Source organism: Hippocampus zosterae, chromosome 9 (genome assembly GCF_025434085.1).
Source record: "Hippocampus zosterae strain Florida chromosome 9, ASM2543408v3, whole genome shotgun sequence".
NCBI lineage: Eukaryota > Metazoa > Chordata > Actinopteri > Syngnathiformes > Syngnathidae > Hippocampus > Hippocampus zosterae.
Window position 1 is genome coordinate 22,791,611 of NC_067459.1, and position 23,054 is coordinate 22,814,664.

Genomic DNA, 23,054 nt, shown 5'->3' on the forward strand with positions numbered 1-23,054 from the left:
CTTGAGTGGACCAAGATGAGGGCGACATGATTATCTACTCGGGAGGGAGGCACTTTCTCCTCCTTCTCTTGATGGTAGATGACACAGATATTTCAAGTTTCTTTGCGCTCCAGACAAATTCATCAATTCGAACTGTAGGAACACATCTCACAAAATCTCAAGAAGCGACGTGCGTGGCTTTAAAAGTCACCGTGGGATGACACAAAATGCATGATTGTTATGCCATTATTCAAGCCGTTCATCCTAAGTTTAGGACTCATATACCCGTCATAAATACGACATGCGACATTCAATATGGCATACGTAGCCCGATCTTGTCATTTGTCGTAAACGAGTCTGTTTTTTGTGATGCCACACTTATGACACACTTGTGACACACTTGACACACTTGTGATGCACACTGCCCATGCTCATTCACGTGAGACTTGATAACGCACAATAAACAGAATTTTCACCTCGGCCAATGCAATTTGGAATGCATCACCCTATTGCAGGTTTTATTTTCGTCCATAGAGCACCAAAAGTGCTCCTTGAACTCATCTGAAATTGCCGGTGTTATGATGAGATGCAGTCGGTGCACTTCACTTCCCCACTCGGAGCTCAGGCCTCTTAATTTTGCTGTCATTGGAAAGCAGCTCTCCACCTCGCGGGGCTGTTTTGCAGTGTCGTGGTTCGGCGAGGCGAACTGGCATCCCGACGTGACCGCTCCGGTCGGCTTTATCCATCGGTCAAAAATCTTTTAAACCTTCACCTGCTCTTGCATGCACAGTAGTTTATCTTCAATATGATTAACTATTTTTTTTTTAAATCAACAAGCGATGAAAGAGTTCAATTAGAACCTTGAAACGGACACATTGGTTCACCATTACTACTGTTCTTCAAAGGCTCACTGTTGATGCCTGAGCCATGATGTGGATGATTATGGTGCCAACATCAGAGTTGCCAAATGAGCCCTGCGGTCAGCTATGCGGAAATGAATAATAATATATGCTAGGAAAAACACTGCATTCAGTACACTGTGGCAAGGAAATTAATTGAATACAAGAAAAAACACAAAAAAATGTTTTGCCTTGACGTGCGAGTGACCGGATTTACGAGTTTTGGGTGGGTTTTTTTTTCCCTTTGTCTTGTGGCTTACATGTCAACCGCCTGATTTGAAAAAGAGGCTTCCCGTTGTTTCATGACATTCTCATTCAAAGTTTACTGTCAAAGTAAACATCAAACAAAGACTATCGCACTTGGTGGATTTGAGACAACAAAACCGTTTTGCCTCAGGAATGCCCCTGCTATGCATGCTAACACATAAGGGAAAGTGACATTGACGGGCTCACAATTTGGATTGCTCGGTGCAGTTTTCCAGCCCTTTAAGAAAGTGATCTTTTTTTAACACAAACAGCGGCGGAACATTTGTGCAGTGGAATAACCCCAAGAGTGACTAAAATGAGAGAATATTACGATTTTGCTATTTTGGTTCCCCTATTTATCTACTTGAGAGGGAGAAAAACATTTGAAACATCTCTCAGTATGATGGAACACACTCCAACCATAATAATACAAAAGAAAATTGGAAAATCATTCCTTTGCCCTGACAGTGTCAATTAAAACTGAGCTTTATTATCATGGCAAATGCCTATTTATTTCCTTTTTTTTTTTGGTGCACAGTATACGTAAACAAGTCATGATTATTCAAAACACATACAAGCGTATCATAAGGAAAGTCAAGGCGTGTCAGCTTGATCAACGCTCCACTTTAATACAGGTGAAATGAAACAAATGCAAACAACCCTGTTTTATAAGACTGGCGTGAGGGAGGGGTGGGGGGACGGCGGCTATTATGACGTTATTAATCTCAGCAAACATCTGTGGGTGTGTGTGCGCGTGAGAGAGAGAGAGAGAATTACATATATATTCACACACGTACACACACACGCACACACACACACACGCAATGTAAGTCACTTAAGATAGCATGACAAGGAAACAGCTGCAACGAGCTGCTGCAGCAGCGCCTCAAAGAAAAAATTGTAAAAAAAAAAAACAACTAAACAAACTCACATGCATCACAATCCTGAAAACATCGGACAAATGCGACAAAACTTGTCATACAAGAAAAAAAAGTAATAATGGGATACATAAAAAGCGGTTTGTTTGTTTTTCTGCCAGCCAAAACAGCTCCGTCCCTCACCATGACGCCATAAAACCTCTTTATCTGTTTTATTTACACTGATGTACACAAAATACACTCAAAAACAGGAGATTTCAATTCTTTTGTACATTCTGAGCCATCAAAAAGAGGACCAAAAAAATAAAACCTCCAAAAGAAAATAAAAAGAGATACTTGAATAGTATAGAGATTGTTCTGTTTGAACGTCGGCATTGCGAACCCCCGCATCCTCCACCCTTCTGCCCCCTTGTGGTGCTTATCCGCTGCATTCCGGGAGAGGGAGCAGATAGGTGCGGAAGATTTTTTTGTTTTTTTTTTTAATGGGAGGCATAGCCTGAGCCACTCATCATTTGCATGGAAACTGAAATAACACTTAGACAAAAAAAAAGTCAAATCTGAACAGTTTGAACTGATTTTATTGGCTGACAGGCAGACGTGGGACAAGAAACAAAAAAAAAAGTTTAACTTGGGATATAAGGAAGGAGGGTGTCATGTTCATCATGTTCTATAGATCACGTAATTGTGGATGTTTTCGTTACGAAAAAAAAAAAAATAGTAGGAGCGCCTATGGGAGGCAGCACCGCGACCCCAACAGAAGTTTTGTTGACACTCGCAAGGTTGTAGAAAGAAAACTGATGTTTCGTTGTTGTTTTTTTGCATGTGTGTGTGTGTGTGACAAGGACAAGTATGTGTGTACGAGTGTGAGTGCACGAGTTTTCACGTCAGTTCCGCAGTCACTGTGAGGACGAGGGCTAGCCACGTGAAGCCGCCCACGACGTTCATGTGCGAGGCTCTACCTGAAAACAGGAAACAAACACTGTCAGTCAGGCACCAAAGTTGCATTGAAAATGTATAAAGCTCATTTAAAATGAAAAACAAAAAAAAATCATGAAATTGGATCATGAAAATGAGTGTCCCGGAGCTGTTTTCTTCTATGGGTGTGAATCTCGATGACAAAGTCAATACTGACTCAAAAAGAGGGCCCTTTTCACGCATAGCGCAGGCGTAGCCCAAAATGCAGCCAAACTGTGGGCGGAGTTGATGCCGTCGTGGGCCGGAACACAACCGACTGGACTCCCGGCCAATCCAGCATTGGAGACGCGCGCTGTCTACATGGCAAAAGTGGAAGCAAGTCACTGGAGCGGGTTATCGACGTTGATCGGGGCCTGCAAGATCTCTCCTTGCGGATGATGTCGAGTTGGCCACCAGGAAAAGGGCACGCGCACCAAAATAAATAACATAACCGGCGCTACAACCTAAATCTGGTTTCACCTGATCTAAAGTTTAGTATACTTTCCGACTTCAAATTTTCAGATGCGTTGGGGGCTCGCCCCGGCATGAAGATTTCACTGAGCGCATGTGCGACAAAAATAGAGCCCAAGCACCGCTCGCCTCTCAACGTGAGTTTTTAATGCCAAAGTGCCTCAGTCACTTCAGTGAACAGTGATTGAGAAGCTCCGTTCTTCCACACAGCGTACGTGTCTTGAAGTCAAAAGTTTTGCATCAGTCACTCCAGTAGGCTTGAATTCAAAGGCTATTTTTTTCTCTCGATACATTGGTGTTGATTGCAAAATTCTGCATTCGTCACTACAGTGGAAAGCGATGAAAAAGTTGCTTCCTCATGTCTTTTTACCTGCCACCGTTGCTCATCCCCGGCAAAGAATGGCATGACTAAAATATCTCTCGCCGGCGAGCCCCCGATAAACTGCTTTCACACATAAAGCAACAGTTCCGCGTCATTAGCGTCGGTTAGATCACCTTCCGTTAAGCGCTACCCATTAACAATGTAAATGAAAGGGTAACCTCTCACACATACAGTATGAGACGCGCGCCGTCATTTAATGAGAGCGGCGCTCGATGAAGTGGCAAATTCATTTTAATGGGCTGGATGTGTAATCGCCGCGTAATCCCCTTTTGCACGTGTTGTCGCGGTGCATCGTGGGAGCAGCTTGAGTGAGCAGATGGCGAGCCCAGTCGAATGGCCTGACACAAAATCGGCGACGGGGAACGCTATACCTCAAAGTGGACGTACAGAGTCAGGGAGAACGGCCCCTTTTTTTTTTTCGTTGTACAGTCATTTTTTTACAGTTCATTTTTCATGAGTTGCCGTGTTTTTCCGCGCGAGCTTTCCCGAGCTCTGCTGCGAAAATCTTGTCCTGGCTAAAGTCAGACGCTAATTGTTGGAAAGGAACCACAGTGGACCCCTCTCTCTTTGTGAGGGCCACACGCCACTTGACAAGCTCGTAAACCGCAATAGCCTGGTCGTCGTACACTCGCATTATAATTGCGGAAAACATTTCTCGTTTTTTCAACCAATTAATTGTGCAGTTCTCCCTAAGTAATCACGATTATTCACATTGTTCTACTTTTTACTCCTCGGAGTCTAAGACTGCTCTATTAATAGCTTCATTTGCTTCTTGAATACAATTCTTGTCATTAAAAAAAAGAAAAATATGATCGAAAGTGAATCAGCTTCACATCTTGTATTCTTCTCACGGGTTTCTCCAAACTTTTCACTCGTAGGTTTAGTTTCTGCCGCTGAGCGCCACTCTCCAGCACCCGTGGAGTTAACTTGATGCGGGGATTTTGCTCGCAGACGTACGACTGATCCGGTATTTGAATTGGCTTTGTTGCAAAGCAACTTTCCATCTCTCCAATCGGCCTCAAGCGAGGTAAACTCAAAGCCAATGCTGAAATAACCTGAATATATTCATTCATTCATTCATTCATTCATCTTCCGAGCCGCTTGATCCTCACTAGGGTCGCCGGGGGTGCTGGAGCCTATCCCAGCTGTCTTCGGGCAGTAGGCGGGGGGACACCCTGAATCGGTTGCCAGCCAATCACAGGGCACACAGAGACGAACAACCATTCGCACTCACACTCACACCTAGGGACAATTTAGAGTGTTCAATCAGCCTGCCACGCATATTTTTGGAATGTGGGAGGAAACCGGAGCACCCGGAGAAAACCCACGCCGGCCCGGGGAGAACATGCAAACTCCACACAGGGAGGCCGGAGCTGGAATCGAACCCGGTACCTCTGCACTGTGAAGCCGACGTGCTAACCACTGGACTACCGGGCCGCCCACCTGAATATATATATACATATATATACATTCATTCATTCATTCATTCATTCATCTTCCGAGCCGCTTGATCCTCACTAGGGTCGCGGGGGGTGCTGGAGCCTATCCCAGCTGTCTTCGGGCAGTAGGCGGGGGGACACCCTGAATCGGTTGCCAGCCAATCACAGGGCACACAGAGACGAACAACCATTCGCACTCACACTCACACCTAGGGACAATTTAGAGTGTTCAATCAGCCTGCCGCGCATATTTTTGGAATGTGGGAGGAAACCGGAGCACCCGGAGAAAACCCACGCAGGCCCGGGGAGAACATGCAAACTCCACACAGGGAGGCCGGAATGGAATCGAACCCGGTACCTCTGCACTGTGAAGCCGACGTGCTAACCACTGGACTACCGGGCCGCCCACCTGAATATATATATATATATACATATATATACAGTGTATATATATATATTTTTTTTTGGGGGGGGGTCGCGGGGGGCAAACCTGAACCCCAGAATAGTGAGGCAGGCAGGCGCGCAAAGCACTTATTCCATACTGCTGCCTGACATTAATTATGCATTTTGAAAATTTTTATTGATTTATTTTTTTATTGCCGTCTTCTACATCCCATCTCTTGTCCTTTATTTGCTCTTCGTTGCTTTCGCCGCCCCTATAGCTGTGGTTTGGGGGATACATATTTGAATATTCAAATGCCAGGATGAGTGCGGGAGCAGGTGTGTCACAGCAAGGACGAAATGGAGTCATACGCCCGCACGCACACGCACGTGCACACTCCTCGTGCAAGGGAAACTGGCGTACAACAAGGCCCAGGGAGGCGCACGTGCCTCTTTGGTGAACAGCTCAATTCCGGGATTTGTCGGCCCACCGCCGCCTTTGAGATATTCACGCAGTTGCCAGGATGAACAACGTTTACGGTGCCAGGATGCACAGCGGCTTCTTCTCTTCCCGATGCTACAAATGGCCTCTTTTTCATGACGGCCCCACAGAATGATTGTTTTTTTTGTTGTTTTTCTTTGAGACAATATTAGACGGGGTCGGCAAAAAACAACAACAACAACAAAATTTGAATTTAGCCCAAAGGTCAAGGCCAACTTTTTAGGTGGAGGAACATTTTTCCAAGGACGCCCTCATAATCCGAATATGAATTAAATAATAAAGCCCCATGTAACTGGAAATGCCATTAGGAATTAGAAATGCTGCACATTGTTGAAAAAACAAAATGGTGTCATTTTTTGTTTAAAAAAATGTATTTCAAGAAAAAAAAAAGGCATCGCCGCATTCCTAGAATTGAAACACATTTTCTTGCAGTAATGTGAAAGAGAAGAAAAAGTAGCCTTCGTTTTCAGATCGTTTTAATCTTATCATGTTAAACTTAAGAGCGAATTGGCATGATCGCGACTGACGTGAGTGGTTTGTGATTGAAGGTTTATATTTTGCGAGGGGGGGGGAATAGTTTTGAAAAATCATTGTAATGATTTAGATGTAATTACAAAAATTGAAACCAATGCAATTCAATGAGAGTACATTTATATCATCAGGAAACTGATTTTATCCTCAGATCAAAACCATAATGCTGCAAGAACTCTTCTATTTGATCATAAAACGCTACGCTAAGGAGAGAAAAGACATGAATACATTTCAGGAGTATGGAAAATTACGACAGTCACTCGAACTGAGGGCATTGGAAACCCTGTGAGGTTGTTTTATGTCAATTTGAAGAGGAATGTTTTTGTTGTTGTTTGTGGTGTTGCGATGCACGCGCTGGCACAGTGAGACCACTCCCACAAGGGCTTCGGGAAAACGGGCTGGCGCAGCCTGAACGGCATCCAAGCCAAAGTGCGAAAAGCAACAGATGGCCGCACGACTCGCGTGTTGATGCCAATCGACTGCAAGTGGACCGCAGAGGCCGAGTCGCTCGCGCTTGGATTTGCATTCGCATTTGGAAGACTCACCGCAGACAACCTGTTGTTGTTGTTGTTGATGTTCGGTGTCGAATGACATGCATTCGTCAAAAGTGGATTAAGGTGCGACGAACATGCCAGATGAAGATGCGTTGTGGGAATTTGCACCAAGGAAGGCGGTGCACTTCCATGAAAATGGGGCAGCAGGTGTGAAAGAAAAACGTTTCCCTCTTTACAAGAAAAATGCAGACAGGTAACCGGAGCTTGGACAAGCACGTGCTAACTGCGTTCTGCGTTTCCGTGAAGAAGATCGTGCCCGGTTAGAGATTCACAGGCGCCCCCTACTGGCAGAAAGGCTTCCAGGCAATACCGTTCCCTCCCACTCGCTGCTCTTAAATATCCAATTGACTTTTCGTCTCCGTTTTGACCGGCTGTCGACGATTGTAATTCGCACCCCACAAAGGACGCCAAATCCTGGATGTTTATCCGGGGATTTGGTCCTTTTCGGGATCCCAGAGGATAATCTGTGCTGACCACGCACGGCGCAGCCCTCTCCAAAAATCGTCATCAGCGTCTCAACCCAGCCTGAGCTACATTTAAAAATAGATGCAGCGGTGCAGCGGGAAATGCGACGGCGCTGTGAAGCAATTGCCTTTGGGTAGGAGGACAAAGGAGCGGGAACAGAATGAAGGCTTGTCACAGCTTTATGGAAAGTCATTTGAGATCGTTTTCGATATCCAGCATGAGGTCCGTGTACTCGTACGCCCTCTGTCCTCACTCGGGAGACAATTCGACCTCATCCTGGAACGACTTTGGCAGAGGAATATTGTTACCAGTAAAGCAAAACTAGTTGAACTCTGGATACCGCGAGAACAATAGGTCAAGCGCTTGATGTGAATTTATAGAATTTCATAATGTCACCAACAGGGGAAACGTTTTTCTTTTGCGGTCGGCTGCCGTGTCAAAGGTCAGACATCGGGAGTTCGGTGGTTCATTTTTTTATTTTTATTTTTTTAATCGCACTTGCCCACTCGTGGCTGAGTCATTTGCACGGTTTGGAAAACTTACTGTTCTGGCTTTGCGTGTTTTTCATCATGCTTGGATTTTCTGTGGGAGACAAAAAAATAAAAATAAAGGATTACAGGCTGATAATGGGGTTTGGGAACACAGTGCACCAGAACAACAGGGATAGAAGTAATTTACCTTTTTTTACCTTTTTTTTTTAAACTTTAATAAGCAGCGCATGCCAAGTGATTACAATGAGAGGAGAAAGCGTGCCCCTTGGGTAAAAAAAAAAAAAAAAAACGCCTCCACAGCTATATTTGGATGCTCAGAGCTCACGTGTAGAGTGACGTGTCAAGTGGATGCACGGCGCCGGAAACCGCGGCGGCTTTTTCCTGACGTGCACCCACTTGATTATGTTGCACTTCTCCAGAGAGTCAATCCAAAAGACAACAAAATATTCAGCCTCGTAGATGTGTTCTTTGTGGTCATCCGGGTGTCGTGAACGCGTTCCGGGGGGATTTTTTAAAAACGGGAGTTTCAGTTTCATTGCGTTGTATGAAATGTGGTCGGCGAGTCCGTCACGAGCAGACCCGCAGAAAAGACTCAAGGAAAAGACACAAAGTCTGCAGTTTGGGCATGGAGTGACCATTTTAGTGTCTTTTTTTTTCTTTCAAGGTAAATTTGAAAATCACAGATAGCAGCCAACATCATTATCTTCGTCAAGGCAGAATATTTGATCCAGGTGCATCTAACGTAGCCAACTGTAACCTCTAGAACAGTGTTTTTCAAACTTTTTTGAGCCAAGGCAATCTCACGGCACACTGCTAGCTTAAAATGTGAAGAAAAAGAACCCACTTATTTGAACAATTAACGTGTAATACTGTTATATAACCGTTTTTAACATTGAAGAATGACGTTATGACTGTCCGTAATTTATCTCATGTGTTGTGTTATATTATTTTGTTCACTGTTCATGTGACGTTTATGTTAAGGAACCTGCCTTGGGACAACGTTTTGAAAACTAGCATTTATGCTAAGTCCGGCGCATTTACACAATTCGTTCATGTGTTGATTCATGTGCACCATCCCAATGAAATAATTACTCGGACACGTTTACTGGAACTAGCTAAAATCCCGAGCTAGCTAGCTAAAATGTTAGACCCGCAGTATCTTTTTCGTTTCTTTTCATTTATTTAAGTCCGATTTATATGAATTTGGACGACGTATATGAGACGGGGGAGGGTGGGGGGGGGGCGTATAACGAAACAGGAAAGTTCTGGAGTTACGGTCAGAGCATAATAGCGGCGCCGTTTGAAGATTTGCCATAAAACACACAAAGTCTGACAAGTCCGAGCCGGGCTAAAATGTACTCGTATATGAAGAGCGGCTGCGACAATGCTCGCCGGTGATGGACGGAAATTCTCGTTAAGAGAATAGTCATCTCTCTAAGTGCAGTCTTAAAAAGAAAGTGTTGTTGGGCCAATTAGGGACACAATCTTTTATTAATCGCAATCTCGCAGCCGCATGAATGATTAATCGGCAAAAGTGGTCGCATAAATCTCCAAGGTATATTTCACCGTTTCTGTAGATACAGTGCGAGGGAGACATTTTGTAGAGTGATGTCGTTTCATTTTTTTTCCTCGCACTTAATTATGTCAAGAGCATTCCGCCTCATTGTGGCGCCGTCCTATTGGTCCATCGCGCGCGAGCTTGTTCAATAATAGATCGAACTTGTACTCGATTGCCGTTTTCCACTTAATGGCAAACGTACCAAAGACGATGAGGCGGGTGTGCGTGTCGGTGGACCCCAGAGGATTCTGGGCCGTGCAGCGGTACATGGAGCCGTTGAGCTCGGCCGGGACCCTCTCCAGAATCAGCTCCTTGCCGTCTCGCTCGCTGCTGCCGTCCAGGAGGCGGCCCCCAACGCGGGTCCAGGTGAACAGGGGCTCCGGGAACACCTCGTTCTACGCCGGCGCCAAAGATAGAGCCGGGATGGGGCGGGGCCGTCGCCGAGAAAGAGAATCGGAGCAAACGAGGCATGAATAATACAGCCTGTCCCCCAACTGATTCAACCGCGAGTTAACAACATGCATTAATTATCGACACTTCGGTTTACAACAAATTTATTCCCCCCCGCAGCTCTTAACCCTCCAGTAAACAAGCCCATTTCTAAAAATAACAGCGCCAAGTGCAGTCTTCCACATGTGATAGAGGATACGTATAAGACGGTCGACGCGCATAGCCACCAACTAGTGACAGTCACAAATGTCTCAACTCAACAAATAATGTTTGGGAATGAAAATCTGTGGGGGCCCCGCTTGCTTTTCGCTTCGGTTCACTGCGAAAAGGGCAAAATAGTCCGGCGGATGTGTTTCTTTGCCATTTGGTCAACCGTCATTTCTCCTTATAAGCCTATCACAGCAATGGCCAATGGACGCGACTTTTATGAATTCATGACTCAGTACGTTTAAAACAACGGTGGCTTGGCGTCATGTTATTTTATTTGATTATGATATTGTCACGTTTGCGAGGTGGTGGGGGACCCAAAAAGCAGGCAAGAGGGAGGAGCATGGTGTATTTGAAGAAGTGTATTGATAAAACACAGAAAACTAAATCGGAAACCAACAAAGTATCAAACAAAAACCGGAACTGAAGCTCAAAACTATCGATAACAGAAACATGACAAACAAACATGACAGCAGCAAAGAGCAACAATGATCGGACAATTAATAGTCGGGCAGGAGTCCTTTTATGGAACGAATTACCTAACGACCAACAGGTGTGCAGCTGCAGAAGGAGTACTACAGCGCCGCCTGTTGGTCCCAAACCGAATCATAACAGTAATGTGTCCATTAGCGTCGCAGCAGCAACAAAATACCGGGGCAGGGTGGGCATCACAAAGCTTGCTTCAAATTGAACAAAAAAAACCTGAAAGTGTAATTGCCGCTCCCCGACAACGTTTACTGTATTAATTAATGGAGTAATTTCCATTTTAAATACACCACAAACTATGATGTGATCAATTTCGGAGGATTGTTTTTCACCATTGAAATTTTCCCGATTTAATTTGGGTGTGATTAAAATGGGCCCGAGCATTGTGGAAAAGCCCAATGTGATATGCTGTCGCCGCTGAATGCGTAAGCATAAAAAAGATTCGAGTCGTAATCGTATTCGAAGGAGGTCGTAGAGGTGTTATTGATTAACGGTTAACAATTAATCAGACACGGCCAACGAGTTTGCAAATTGAAACAAGGGCATGAAATCTTATTTTATATAAACCTACTTGGCGAGTTTTTTTTTTTTTTAATCAGAATTTGGCAAGGTCGTTAACGACACCCGACTCTGTGGTGTGTCAAATTTAGAAGATTTTTTTTTCACTCGACAAACGCTTTCAGAGAAAGCGGCTCATTTCCTGCGGCATCTGTCATGATTTCGCACCTGGTTGCAAATCTGGCCTATCGTGTAATTGTCATAGAGAACGATAAGGCTGTGAAAAACATGATCAACGTTCAATAAGAGACTTCAAAAACATTTAAATGGTGGATTCCCATCCCGCGTTAGATTAAATTCTTTCACTTTGGTTCTGTATATCGCTAAACTTACCCCGCGGGGTCCTACCTGGAATCCTTGCACAGTGATGCGCACCGTGTCCCCGACTTTGGCCCTGCTGGGGGTCATAAAGAGCTTCGGGCCTTTTGGGGCAGCTGAAGGGAGATAAAAAAAAAAAAAAGAAGAAAAGACAAAGGTCATCACACTGCGTATGAAGAATAGAAACACCTGCTCTGTCACAGGAGGTGTGGGACAAATGCAATTTCCTGTCAATTAAGGTCAGCAGGCAAAAGGCGACGGAGCTCGCAGGTCTCTTTATCAGAACAATGCTGCCGGATTTATTCGCCCTCAGAGAGAAAAAAGGGACTCAATTGGGTGGATACTCATTACTGGAGGAGAATGGGAGCGCGGCGGGTGGAGTGTGGAGGCGGCGAGATAAGGGACACTCACGGAGCTAATTCCCTTGTCTCGCCGCGGACACTCGGCCCTCGGCGGATTTCATTTGGACCCGCTAAAACAATGTGGCGCCGGGGCCGCGCCAGGGTCTAATATTCCAAGATTATGCGGGGTCAGGATTCATTCATTCATTCATTTTCCGAGCCGCTTGATCCTCACTAGGGTCGCGGGGGGTGCTGGAGCCTATCCCAGCTGTCTCCGGGCAGTAGGCGGGGGACACCCTGAACCGGTTGCCAGCCAATCGCAGGGCACACAGAGACGAACAACCATCCACGCTCACACTCACACCTAGGGACAATTTAGAGTGTTCAATCAGCCTGCCGCGCATATTTTTGGAATGTGGGAGGAAACCGGAGCACCCGGAGAAAACCCACGCAGGCCCGGGGAGAACATGCAAACTCCACACAGGGAGGCCGGAGCTGGAATCGAACCCGGTACCTCTGCACTGTGAAGCCCACGTGCTAACCACTGGACTACCGGGCCGCCCAGTCAGGATTCATCCGGGTTTAAAACAAAAAAAAAAATTGAGAATGATATGAATTATGTTTGAAAAGCAAAAACAAAAACACAAAAAAAAGGTTCATGGAGACACGGTGACCGCACGATATCGTTTTAGGCCCGTCCAAGCAGCTCCTGCATCATGTGATCCGATGAAAAAAAAAAAAAAAAAAGTTAACTGCGCCGCCTGCAGCGTAGCGGGCGGCGTTATAGACGAATGAACTAATTAATCAGGGATGAGAGTTGCGCTGAGGGCCCGCTATCGCCGCTCGTCCTCCATTCATTTGCCGTGTTTTAACTCTTAATATAAATCACATTAGGGGGTTATTTTCATTGATGAGTGGATAAGTAAGAGACAAATTTAAAAAAATAAAAAGAGCAAATAAATGAAATCACTGGATGGCTATTTATTTGGCTATGGAAGCTAATGAATGAACGCCTTTTGGAAAACTGCGAGGCACAAAAGGAAGAAAAACAACACTCAGCAATAAAACTGATGAGCATGTGGCGAAACGTATGTCAAGTGCGAATGCGTCTTGCGTTATGGAAGGTAGAGTCTCAGAGGCCATTTTTTCGGGGGGGGGGGGGGGGGTCGGGGGGCATATTATGGAAAATATAAAAATATACGGCGGCCCGGTAGTCCAGTGGTTAGCACGTCGGCTTCACAGTGCAGAGGTACCGGGTTCGATTCCAGCTCCGGCCTCTCTGTGTGGAGTTTGCATGTTCTCTGCGTGGGTTTTCTCCGGGTGCTCCGGTTTCCTCCCACATTCCAAAAATATGCATGGCAGGCTGATTGAACACTCTAAATTGTCCCTAGGTGTGAGTATGAGTGCGAATGGTTGTTCGTCTCTGTCTGCCCTGCGATTGGCTGGCAACCGATTCAGGGTGTCCCCCGCCTTTTACTGCCCGGAGACAGGTGGGATAGTCTCCGGCACCCCCCGCGACCCTAGTGAGGATCAAGCGGTTAGGAAGATGAATGAACGAATGAATGAATGTATATAAAAATATACTGTATGCTGTGTGCACCAACCCATCAAGTAAGAAATGAACAACCGGTATCTTTGGTTATCCGTTTATTTTGGAAAATATGTCTGTTAATTCAGATATCCCACCCCAGCAGCTGGCTGAGGATAAACTCAGTAAAATTAACCACGAATCTTTGAGTTCAACCACGAATAAGAGATCATTGAAAAAAAAACTTTGAATGTACTCAATGTAATTTCATCAAGTGGTTGCACAAAATAAAATCATCCAGATACACAAAGTACATGAGCGAAAGGACTCTCGAAGTAGGACAGCGACGTTGACCAATAAAACGGATACATCTCTGACATTTCCAAGATGAGAGAAAACGTCAACATATTTCCCTTGGGCAACCGAAGCCAAGAGGAAGGCAGGCGTGACGCGGCCCGCCGTGTCTTCTCGTGCCCAGGACGGATGGCATTTCACAGGCTACTTCTGGCAACGGCGAGCGCAGTCGCGGGAGCTTGTCGGTTTTCATCCGTGTCACACGCGGCGCTCGTCGGGCATATGGCCGCGCAAGAAAAGTTGATGGCCGATTTCTGGGATTCGGTCCAGTTGAGACAGTTGGCGTCCGACGTCAGCCACCCTCGATGAGGGGCATCAGGCGCCCTAACGGACACGAGGCCGAACATCCCTCCACCAGGGAGGGTACCAGGACTCCCGACCATTACACGTATGTATTTTGACTTTTTGAAAGCGGCATCTGGTCCAAAAAAAAAAAAGGATGCTAGGGTGTCGCCCCACCACTCAGCTGAACCACATTGAATGAGACCAAAATGATCCATCCACCATCAATTTGCTGATCCGATTAATCCTCACAAGGGTCACGAGGGTCCTCCGGGTCGGGGGAGGAGATCTTACCCCAAGTGGAGGAGTTCATCCGGGAGGGGCTCAGAGTCGAGCCGCTTCTCCTCCACATCGAGAGGAGCCAGATGAGGTGGCTTGGGCATCCGAATCAGATGCCCAAGCCACCTCCCCGGTGAGGTGTTCCGGTCATGTCCCACCGGGAGGAGACCCCGAGGAAGACCCAGGACACGCTGGAGAGACTATGTCACCCAGCTGGCCTGGGAACGACTCGGGATCCCCCAGGGAGAGTTGGAAGAAGTAGCTAGGGAGAGGGAAGTCTGGGCTTCCCTGCTAAAGTTGCCCCCGCGACCCGGCCCCGGATAAGCGGTAGATGATGGATGGATGGATGGATGGATGGAGGGTCGCGAGGGGATGCTGACCCTATCCCAGCCGTCTTCGGGCAGTAGACCGGGGAGGAGGGGACACCCTGAACCGGATGCCAGCCAATCGCAGGGCTAGGACTAGTCACAAGTCACAATGAGTGACAGCCGGATCAGCTCCATATTGAAACAGCTCTCGAGTGACAGGTCGCACTTTGCCAGCTGAGATGGTGCTTTTCGGTTACTCAGCGAAATCACTTTGGAGCTTTTTAGCCTCTACGTGCAAATGTGCGGACATACATAGCACTCTAAAAACAGAGGAGAGGGCGATAACAACAAGACACATGCTCCCGTGGCTAACGCCGCATTTTCCTTGGTGAATTTGTGAAGAAGGAACGGCATATCTGCGGGTGTTTACCGTCCGAGCATCCTTTGTTTTACCAGCAACGCTACAGTTCGGAACTCATAACTTCCTCCGCCGACCATGTGCCGGAACTCGTAAAGCAAACGTAATTCCTGTGAAGAAGGAGCGGCATATCTGCGGGTGTTTACCGACCGAGCATCCCTTGTTTTACCATCAACGCTACAGTTCGGAACTCATAACTTCCTCCGCCGACTATGTGCCGGAACTCGTAAAGCAAACGTAATTCCTGTGAAGAAGGAGCGGCATATCTGCGGGTGTTTACCGACCGAGCATCCCTTGTTTTACCATCAACGCTACAGTTCGGAACTCATAACTTCCTCCGCTGACCACGTGCCGGAACTCGTAAAGCAAACGTAATTCCACAATGGAACATTTTGCCAACAGCGTCATCTTCTCGCACCACGTTTCACTCTTCCACACAAGACCACTCTTTGGCCGTGCAATCGGGTGCGCTTCGCCGTCAAAAGGTTGAAGCCCGACCCGGCCCGTCGCATTTACCGGATGAGCGGCTCGGTTCAAGAAAAAGAAGGCCAGAGTACATTTTAAAAAGGACTTGCCGTCGGATCAGACGGCGGCTCTATCCAAGTGAATCCGGCCATGTAATTCCTTTCACGGCTTCGAGCGGTAACACGAAAGCCACCAGATAAAGCGTATTGATGAGTGGCCAACGCTAACACAGAATAGCCGCATGTGCATCCACACGCTCCCGACCGCGATTCGCATGCCGATGCCATCTGGAGCCGAGCATCTGCTCTTTGATTATCCCTGACTGGCGAAGTAACGGCGACGAGAGGTCGGCTTGAAACCGGTGCACGAAAAGACTTGCACTGCCCCGTGTAACGGTGTTCATTTCGCACACCTTTGCTCGCCGAGACTCACCGCAAAAAGAGCACCTTTTAAATATTCAAGGGGAGACCTGAACTTTCATGGATAGAATTCAGGAGTGAGGGGCGGATGGGGAGGGGGGGGGGTGTCCGTTTCCAACAGCCCAAGGCCCAGCCGGCATCAGCCACTAGTCTCATCTACTTTATATATGTCGAGCGTGTTGCTCTTCATGAATATTGAAGGAGTGTAATACAACATTGGTTCAATTGTCAGAATGTGGCTTGGCCTCACGTGACGATATTAAATCGCTGAAAGATTTATCACTTACGGCCACGGAAAAGAGCGCCGCTTCGTTTCCTGATCGAGAGCAGCTTGCAAGAGTGAAACAGTGGCCGCATTTGTGCACTTAGCGTTGATACGATGTGCAAGGGGGGCAATTAAAGTTGACGGAATGTGTTGTGTTTAATTTAAAACGGGTCCCAGGTGTCCGTGAAATGCTTCTGTCAAAATACGCACAGTATAGTATGAACACGCATGACATCTTACGGTATCTTTGGAGGAATCAGCCTGTTTTGTTAAGCGCTTTGTTACAGCTGCCGCTGTTGTGAAAGAGCTATTTAAATCAGCATGTATTGTATTGTATTGTATTGTTTTTAGGGGGCGGACCCGTCCGTGTCTCTTGGATGTGAGCCAGAGCTTGTTCAATTCCGCATAATGCCGCCTCAATGATGATTCAGGATTTTTTTTTTCCACCACGATTACTACGGAGGGCGGCCCGGTAGTCCAGTGGTTAGCACGTCGGCTTCACAGTGCAGAGGTACCGGGTTCGATTCCATCTCCGGCCTCCCTGTGTGGAGTTTGCATGTTCTCCCCGGGCCTGCGTGGGTTTTCTCCGGGTGCTCCGGTTTCCTCCCACTTTCCAAAAAACATGCATGGCATGCTGATTGGACGTTCTAAATTGTCCCTGGGTTTGAATATGGGCGTGGATGGTTGTTTGTCTATGTGTGCCCTGCGATTGGCTGGCAACTGATTCAGGGTGTCCCCCGCCTACTGCCCGAAGACGACTGGGATAGGCTCCAGCACCCCCCGCGACCCTAGTGAGGATCAAGCGGCTCGGAAAATGGATGGATGGGTGGATTACGACGGATCCATGAATAATATTTTAGAATTTCCCTCGTGGAATCAGCACTTCATCAACAAGATGATGCATTTTATGTGTCGATTGTAGATTCCTGTATGTGGTGCAAGAAGCAGGCACAACACAATTTTATTATTATTATTTTTTTGTAATACATTTTTTTGGTAAAATAGAGCATTATTGCCAAAATGCCCGGCACGCCGCCATCCTGCAACTTTAAGGCACTCTCAAGGACCTGTTGCTTGTCAGACACTGACACTGTTAGCTCATACTAAGGTCAAATTCAATACAGCCCCGCTTACCTTTTGGCACAATAGTTCAGACAGCAACATTTCGACGTGGGGGGGGACGTTATTCTTCAAAACCACAGTTGGGCAAACCTTCGGTAGGAAACGACCAAAGCCATCTTTTCAGATATAGGCCCATTACAAAAGCTGTACTTTGTTGGTCCATTTCATACAAGACGAGTGATCGGGCACTCCAGAGACGCAATTCTTTGTATTCCAGCCTTCACGAAGCCAATTTTCCGTAATAAATCCACTCTGAAGTCAAACAATTCATCCGTCTGCAACCTTGACTGTTGAGATCTGGCTCTTTTGTGAGGGCGCTGTTTTTGTTTTCTCCTCTGCTCAAGTGCTCTGAAGAGTGTTTGGCATTGCAAATGCGCTCTGATTTCATGGCTCGTCCTCTATTCCACTTTTCTTCTCGAAATGAAAATCAGATGGAACAATGGCGATGAATGAACGTCTTCAAACAACTTGTCAAAATAAAAGTGCGAGATTCCACCCACTCGTCGCGTGGTTTGTCATGAGTTTAATCATCCATGTTGGAGGGAGCGAGCTGTTAAAATATTTACCGCGCTGCGCTTCAGTCTGATGAAGACCGCTCACGTCGCCGGCGCTCTGACTGACGCTGCTGAGTCAGTTTTGCATGTGATGAGCTACATTTCTCCACTCCGGGGGGACGGAACAGTGACAGCTATTGCTCTCTGCCAGGAATTATTCGGCGATGAGCAAATTCCCGCTGGGAAAGTAAGATCTGGCAGCAACAATCACCGAGCTTTTGAAAAAAATGAATAAAAGATTATAATACCATCCCGTCCTATTAGAGATGTGAGTTATTTTTCAAAACAGAGGCAGCCCCCCACAGATTAGCAACGAGGAAAAACCTGTAACAATTTCACAAAGCAGACTCCAGAAACGTGAAATTCCAAAGTGACTGAAAAATTTGGACCACAAGCAAGACAAGAAATTTGCTGTGGGGACAAATTGTCAAAATCACATCACAAAATGGAGTTTCCCTTGCTTACATTGAGAGGTTTAGCCTTGTTAAACTTCACAGGTTTGAAAATAGAGTACCGTATTTTCCGTACTATAAGGCGCTTTGGAGTAGACGGCGCAGCTTCAGTGAATGGCCTATTTTAAAACTGTTTTCATATATATGGCGTACCGCATTAAAAGGCGCATAGAATAGAAGCTACAGTAGTGCCGGCGGTTGCGTTATGCATCCACTAGATGGAGCTACGCGAAAAGATACAGCTTTTACAATACGATACAGCTTTTTAATATCAAGCTTTCACAATTGCTGCAGCTGTAACAAAGCGCTTCACAGAACTTTTAAAATACGAGGTCCAAGAAATCAGAACATTGATCCATATATCAAGTGCATCGGATTATAAGGCGCAATGTCGGTTTTTGAGAACATTGAATGCTTTCAGATGTGCCTTATAATGCGGAAAATACCGTAATTGCTCAGATGTGCATTATATATAATCAATTTGGCCTCCGCTCAAAAAATGTCAATTGGAATTTTCTTGTCGACCGGTTCCAAAAATATTACTCGGACCCAACATTCCAACTGAGGGTCCATTGTGACTAGGACGGTTGCGGATAAAAATGATGAAACATCCTATCAGAAGTGCCTTACGTTTCTACGGTGACAGCGTTTTGAGGCTTGAATAGACCAAAATCTGAGTGGAAATGTTGGATATGCTTTGCCTCGGAGTTCACATATACACGGTCCAAAACTCATACCTGCTCACGACATATTCATGTCACCCACATGTTCCAGTACAGGGAAGTCAACAAACGTGTGACTATATCCATTCGTCGGCCTTCCAACAATGTTAAATCTGTCCCAAAAAGTTTTAATTAAGAACGGGGAAAAATAAAACATTGTGCCAGGCCTGATTTTGTTTTGCCAAGGCCCGTTGTCGTTGCGAACTGCTTCACTGTCAACAGCAGAAAGGAGTGTCTCTCCTACGCTAATTGAGACTCTAAAGAATCCACCTAATTACCTCAAAATGGACGTGCGAGCTCTGGCAAGAAAACATGACGCACAAAAAAAAAAAAACAACAATCGGAACATGCCTCAAAAACAACAATGGACCCGAGAGTGATGCAACAAGAACAGATCTCAGTCGGTAGAAAGAAATGTTATTAACGGGTGGCATCATTTCGATGTAACGTTATTGATTTTGGAGAGCATCCACAAAAGTGTCTCTGCTGTGTGAGGTTTTTGTTTTCCAAACAATGATGTGTGCTTCTCTTGGATCACGACGCTCGTGTGCAGAAGAATGACGCCAATGTTTTGTCTTTGAAGTGTTAATTGGAAATGCTGGGAGCCATCTTTGTTTTTTAGTTTCGAGAAAAATAAACAGCGGCTTCGTGCATTCATCTCCAGGTTTAAGGACAAAAATTTTTACATGTTAAATTCAAGCATCCTTGCTTGAATCGTATTGCAGCCCATGTGTCAAGATACCCATCAAATGAGATGCAAATCCCGAGAGACGATAGAGTGCAATTTTTTATCAAGAATATGAATGCGGATTAACATGCAGGAAAAATGAACATGTGGCTAAAACAGAACCTGTGCATGAAATACAAAATTTATGAACAACTTGGACATGCGGGTAAGCAAATGGAGCTCCCCTTCACTCAAAATGTCATTACACAACGTATGGAAGTTGTGTAATGATTTTCATTCCAATCTTGTCAGTCATAGCCTTCAATCATTTGTAGCTTGTCATTGTCATTGTCATTGTCATTGTGACATTACCGCCCTCAACTAAAATGTCTTCGGACTACCGCTGTCAATTGCGCATTCTCAGGACACTGAATCGATTGTGACTGGATTGCTTGGGTTTGATATGAAAGACTCGCCCGTGCTGAAAGACTAGACAGGATGACTCTAGCGCAGTGGTTCTTAACCTTGTTAGAGATACTGAACCCAACCCGTTCATATGCACATTTATCGAACCCCCCCATGAGTGAAAAATAAAAATATGATTGAAAAAAAGTAAATAAATTCAACACATTAAAAAAAGGCATTGAATAAAAACTGAGAAAAAGTAAATAACATAAGTATAGGTTGTTTTTAATTATGTGCAAAATGAGCCGTGCATGACACGACAGTCACACGTTGAGTACGGAGCAAACTAAATTTCCTGCAGCACTGATTGGACAACTAATGTCATGTGATCATCTGTAGCCAGTGATGGCCAAGCGGATAACGAAACGACATGTTGAGTCGGCTGCAACGGAGGTGTCTTCACCTCTATTGCAGAGTTTCAGTCGAACCCCTGAGACGATTCACCAAACCCCTAGGCTTCGATCGAACCTAGGTTAAGAACCACTGCTCTAGACTGAGGGGATAGTGAAGGATTCGAGCATTTACGATTCAAAGCAGAGGGACTAAGGCGTGCCGCGAGTCTTGAAAACCCACTGGTAATAAATGCCCACCCAGAAAGGTCTGTAATTGCCTTTAGCAGCAGAAGATGAAGGCAAAGCTCATTTTTTCTTTTATAAATTGCCACAGCTTGATTAAATGAAGCTCTGCACTTAACTTCGAAATAATTCTTTGGTCCCTAAGCACAAAACGGTCCAAAAAGGTAAGGTAATGAACAATAAAGGGTCTGCCCAAAAATCTCCCAAATTCACGACTGCCGAATTGTGATTAAGCAGTGTATACATACGTATTTTGCGGCCACAAATTGGTATTTTGTGAACATGTTACAGCTACATTGTGGATATTTTTATTTTTTCCACTATGTCATGTGTAGGACTCGGTAAAAATGGAAGTACAAAAGATAAGAGAAAGCATCCTACCCAATGTGACCTCGGTTTGCATGGGCATGGAGAGGGCCGGATGTTTGACCTCGCAGCTGAAGAGGGCGTCGTTATCCAGCTGCGGGTTGAGGGTCCACGTGAGCCGCGCCTGCACCACCACCGAGCCGTCGCTTTGCGGGATGTGCGTGTGGCTGAAGTAGTACAGGGGGTCCGTGCTGTGGACCCAGCGGGGGAACTCTCGGCTCACCACTGTCTCCGGAATGACCTCTGTGGCGGGGCTGGGCTCCGAGGCCTGCAGGCCTTGAGTGTGGAAACGCTTCGGCCGTTCCGTGTACAAACGCGCCGACCGGCTCTCGGGGTCCAGCAGGGAGAGTGAGCGCTGCAGCTTTGTCTCGTCCAGGTCCCGGCTTATGAGCGGCCTGGCTCCTCGGAACCCCGCCGAGCCGCCGCCGCCGCCTTGATCACTGGCTGTAGGCTGAATGTAGGAAATCACCTCGATCAGCTCGCCGTCCCGCTTGAAATAGACCTTAGACACAACGTGAAAAAACAGAATTCAGCAATTACTGTTTTGTGTACGGACCAAAAGATATCCATCCATGCATTTTCTGATCCGCTTTATCCTCACAAGGGTTGCCGGGGGGTGCTGAAGGCTATCCCACCTGCCTTCGGGCAGGGACTGAACCGGATGCCAGCCAATCGCATGGCACACAGAGGCGAACAAACATCCCCGCTCACACTAACACCCGAGGGACAATTTGGAGTGTTCTATCAACCTGTCATGGTTATTTTTGGCATGTGGGAGGAAACCGGATTACCCGGAAAAAACCCACGGAGGCCCGGCGAGAACACCCAAACGCCACACAGGAAGGCCACAGCTGGGATCAAACCCATAACCTTTGCACTGTGAGTTTGATGCGCTAACCACTGGACCACCGGGTCGCCAACCAAAAGACAGTCAATTCAAATGATTATTTTGGAAGAAAGATAATGATATGAATTTGATTCCAAGAGGGATTTTCCTCTGCTTGGTGCATGGGCCATTAAACTACTGAAACACACTAACTGAGGAAATGACGCCAGCAGCTCAAAAACAAAACAACACGTGTTTTGGGAGCTTATGGCTTCCCGACAAACATCTGGTGAAAATGGCTCAAAACACTAAAGTTGCATTATATCATCACAAAAATCAAAGGAAGGGCGGATGACAAAAGTTGTGCAGTACGTACTACGTATGGGCAGAAAAGTTTTCCTGACTATTTCCCTTTTAAGGCAAACAGACATGATAGTCTGTAATAAGAACACTGTGCGAATAAATGTAAAATGCTCAACTGTATAAGCAAGTCGTGTTCACGCTATCACCTGATGTGACAATCACCGTGGTCTCCATGAAAACACAGCCACCAACACCGAACATGCACTCTCGAGCGAGCGCCTTTGAGCCGGTGCAAGCGCCACCCGACCCGCAAGCTAATGATGTCGCTTTTGCTGCAGCCGACACGAGCTCGGTGACAAGACGACCAAGAAGAACAAAAGAGATAAATAAATAAAAAAAATAAAATAACGGCGTTGTCTAAAAATACATCTCCTGTCTTGTGTGAACAGAATCACCACTGGCGGGTTTCAGGTGGTCTCAACGCTACGTACAGATATGGATGCTTGTATTGCTAAGCTCAACTACACCTGCGAGAATTGTGGCGCTGCCGACGGGGAGGAACGACATGTCACATAAAAGAAGACTCATTCTCCG

The 23,054-nt window shown here is 46.1% G+C and overlaps 2 protein-coding genes and 1 long non-coding RNA gene across 3 annotated transcripts in view; 2 read left to right on the plus strand and 1 right to left on the minus strand.

Moving 5' to 3' along the window:
* The window catches only part of LOC127608118 (uncharacterized), a 321,393-nt gene that overhangs the window by 251,585 nt on the left and 46,754 nt on the right, over positions 1-23,054 (plus strand). The window lies entirely within an intron of this gene.
* The window catches only part of tbc1d20 (TBC1 domain family, member 20), a 198,365-nt gene that overhangs the window by 67,914 nt on the left and 107,397 nt on the right, over positions 1-23,054 (plus strand). The window lies entirely within an intron of this gene.
* igsf21a (immunoglobin superfamily, member 21a) overlaps positions 1,729-23,054 on the minus strand; it is a 157,261-nt gene continuing 135,935 nt past the window's right edge. The window contains exons 6-10 of the mRNA XM_052076992.1: positions 21,347-21,833; positions 11,765-11,865; positions 9,933-10,125; positions 8,225-8,263; positions 1,729-2,961 (exon numbers count right to left, since the gene is read on the minus strand). Coding sequence (XP_051932952.1) covers positions 2,882-2,961; positions 8,225-8,263; positions 9,933-10,125; positions 11,765-11,865; positions 21,347-21,833 — 900 coding nt within the window. The 3' untranslated portion in view covers positions 1,729-2,881. The remainder of the gene's footprint in view (positions 2,962-8,224; positions 8,264-9,932; positions 10,126-11,764; positions 11,866-21,346; positions 21,834-23,054) is intronic.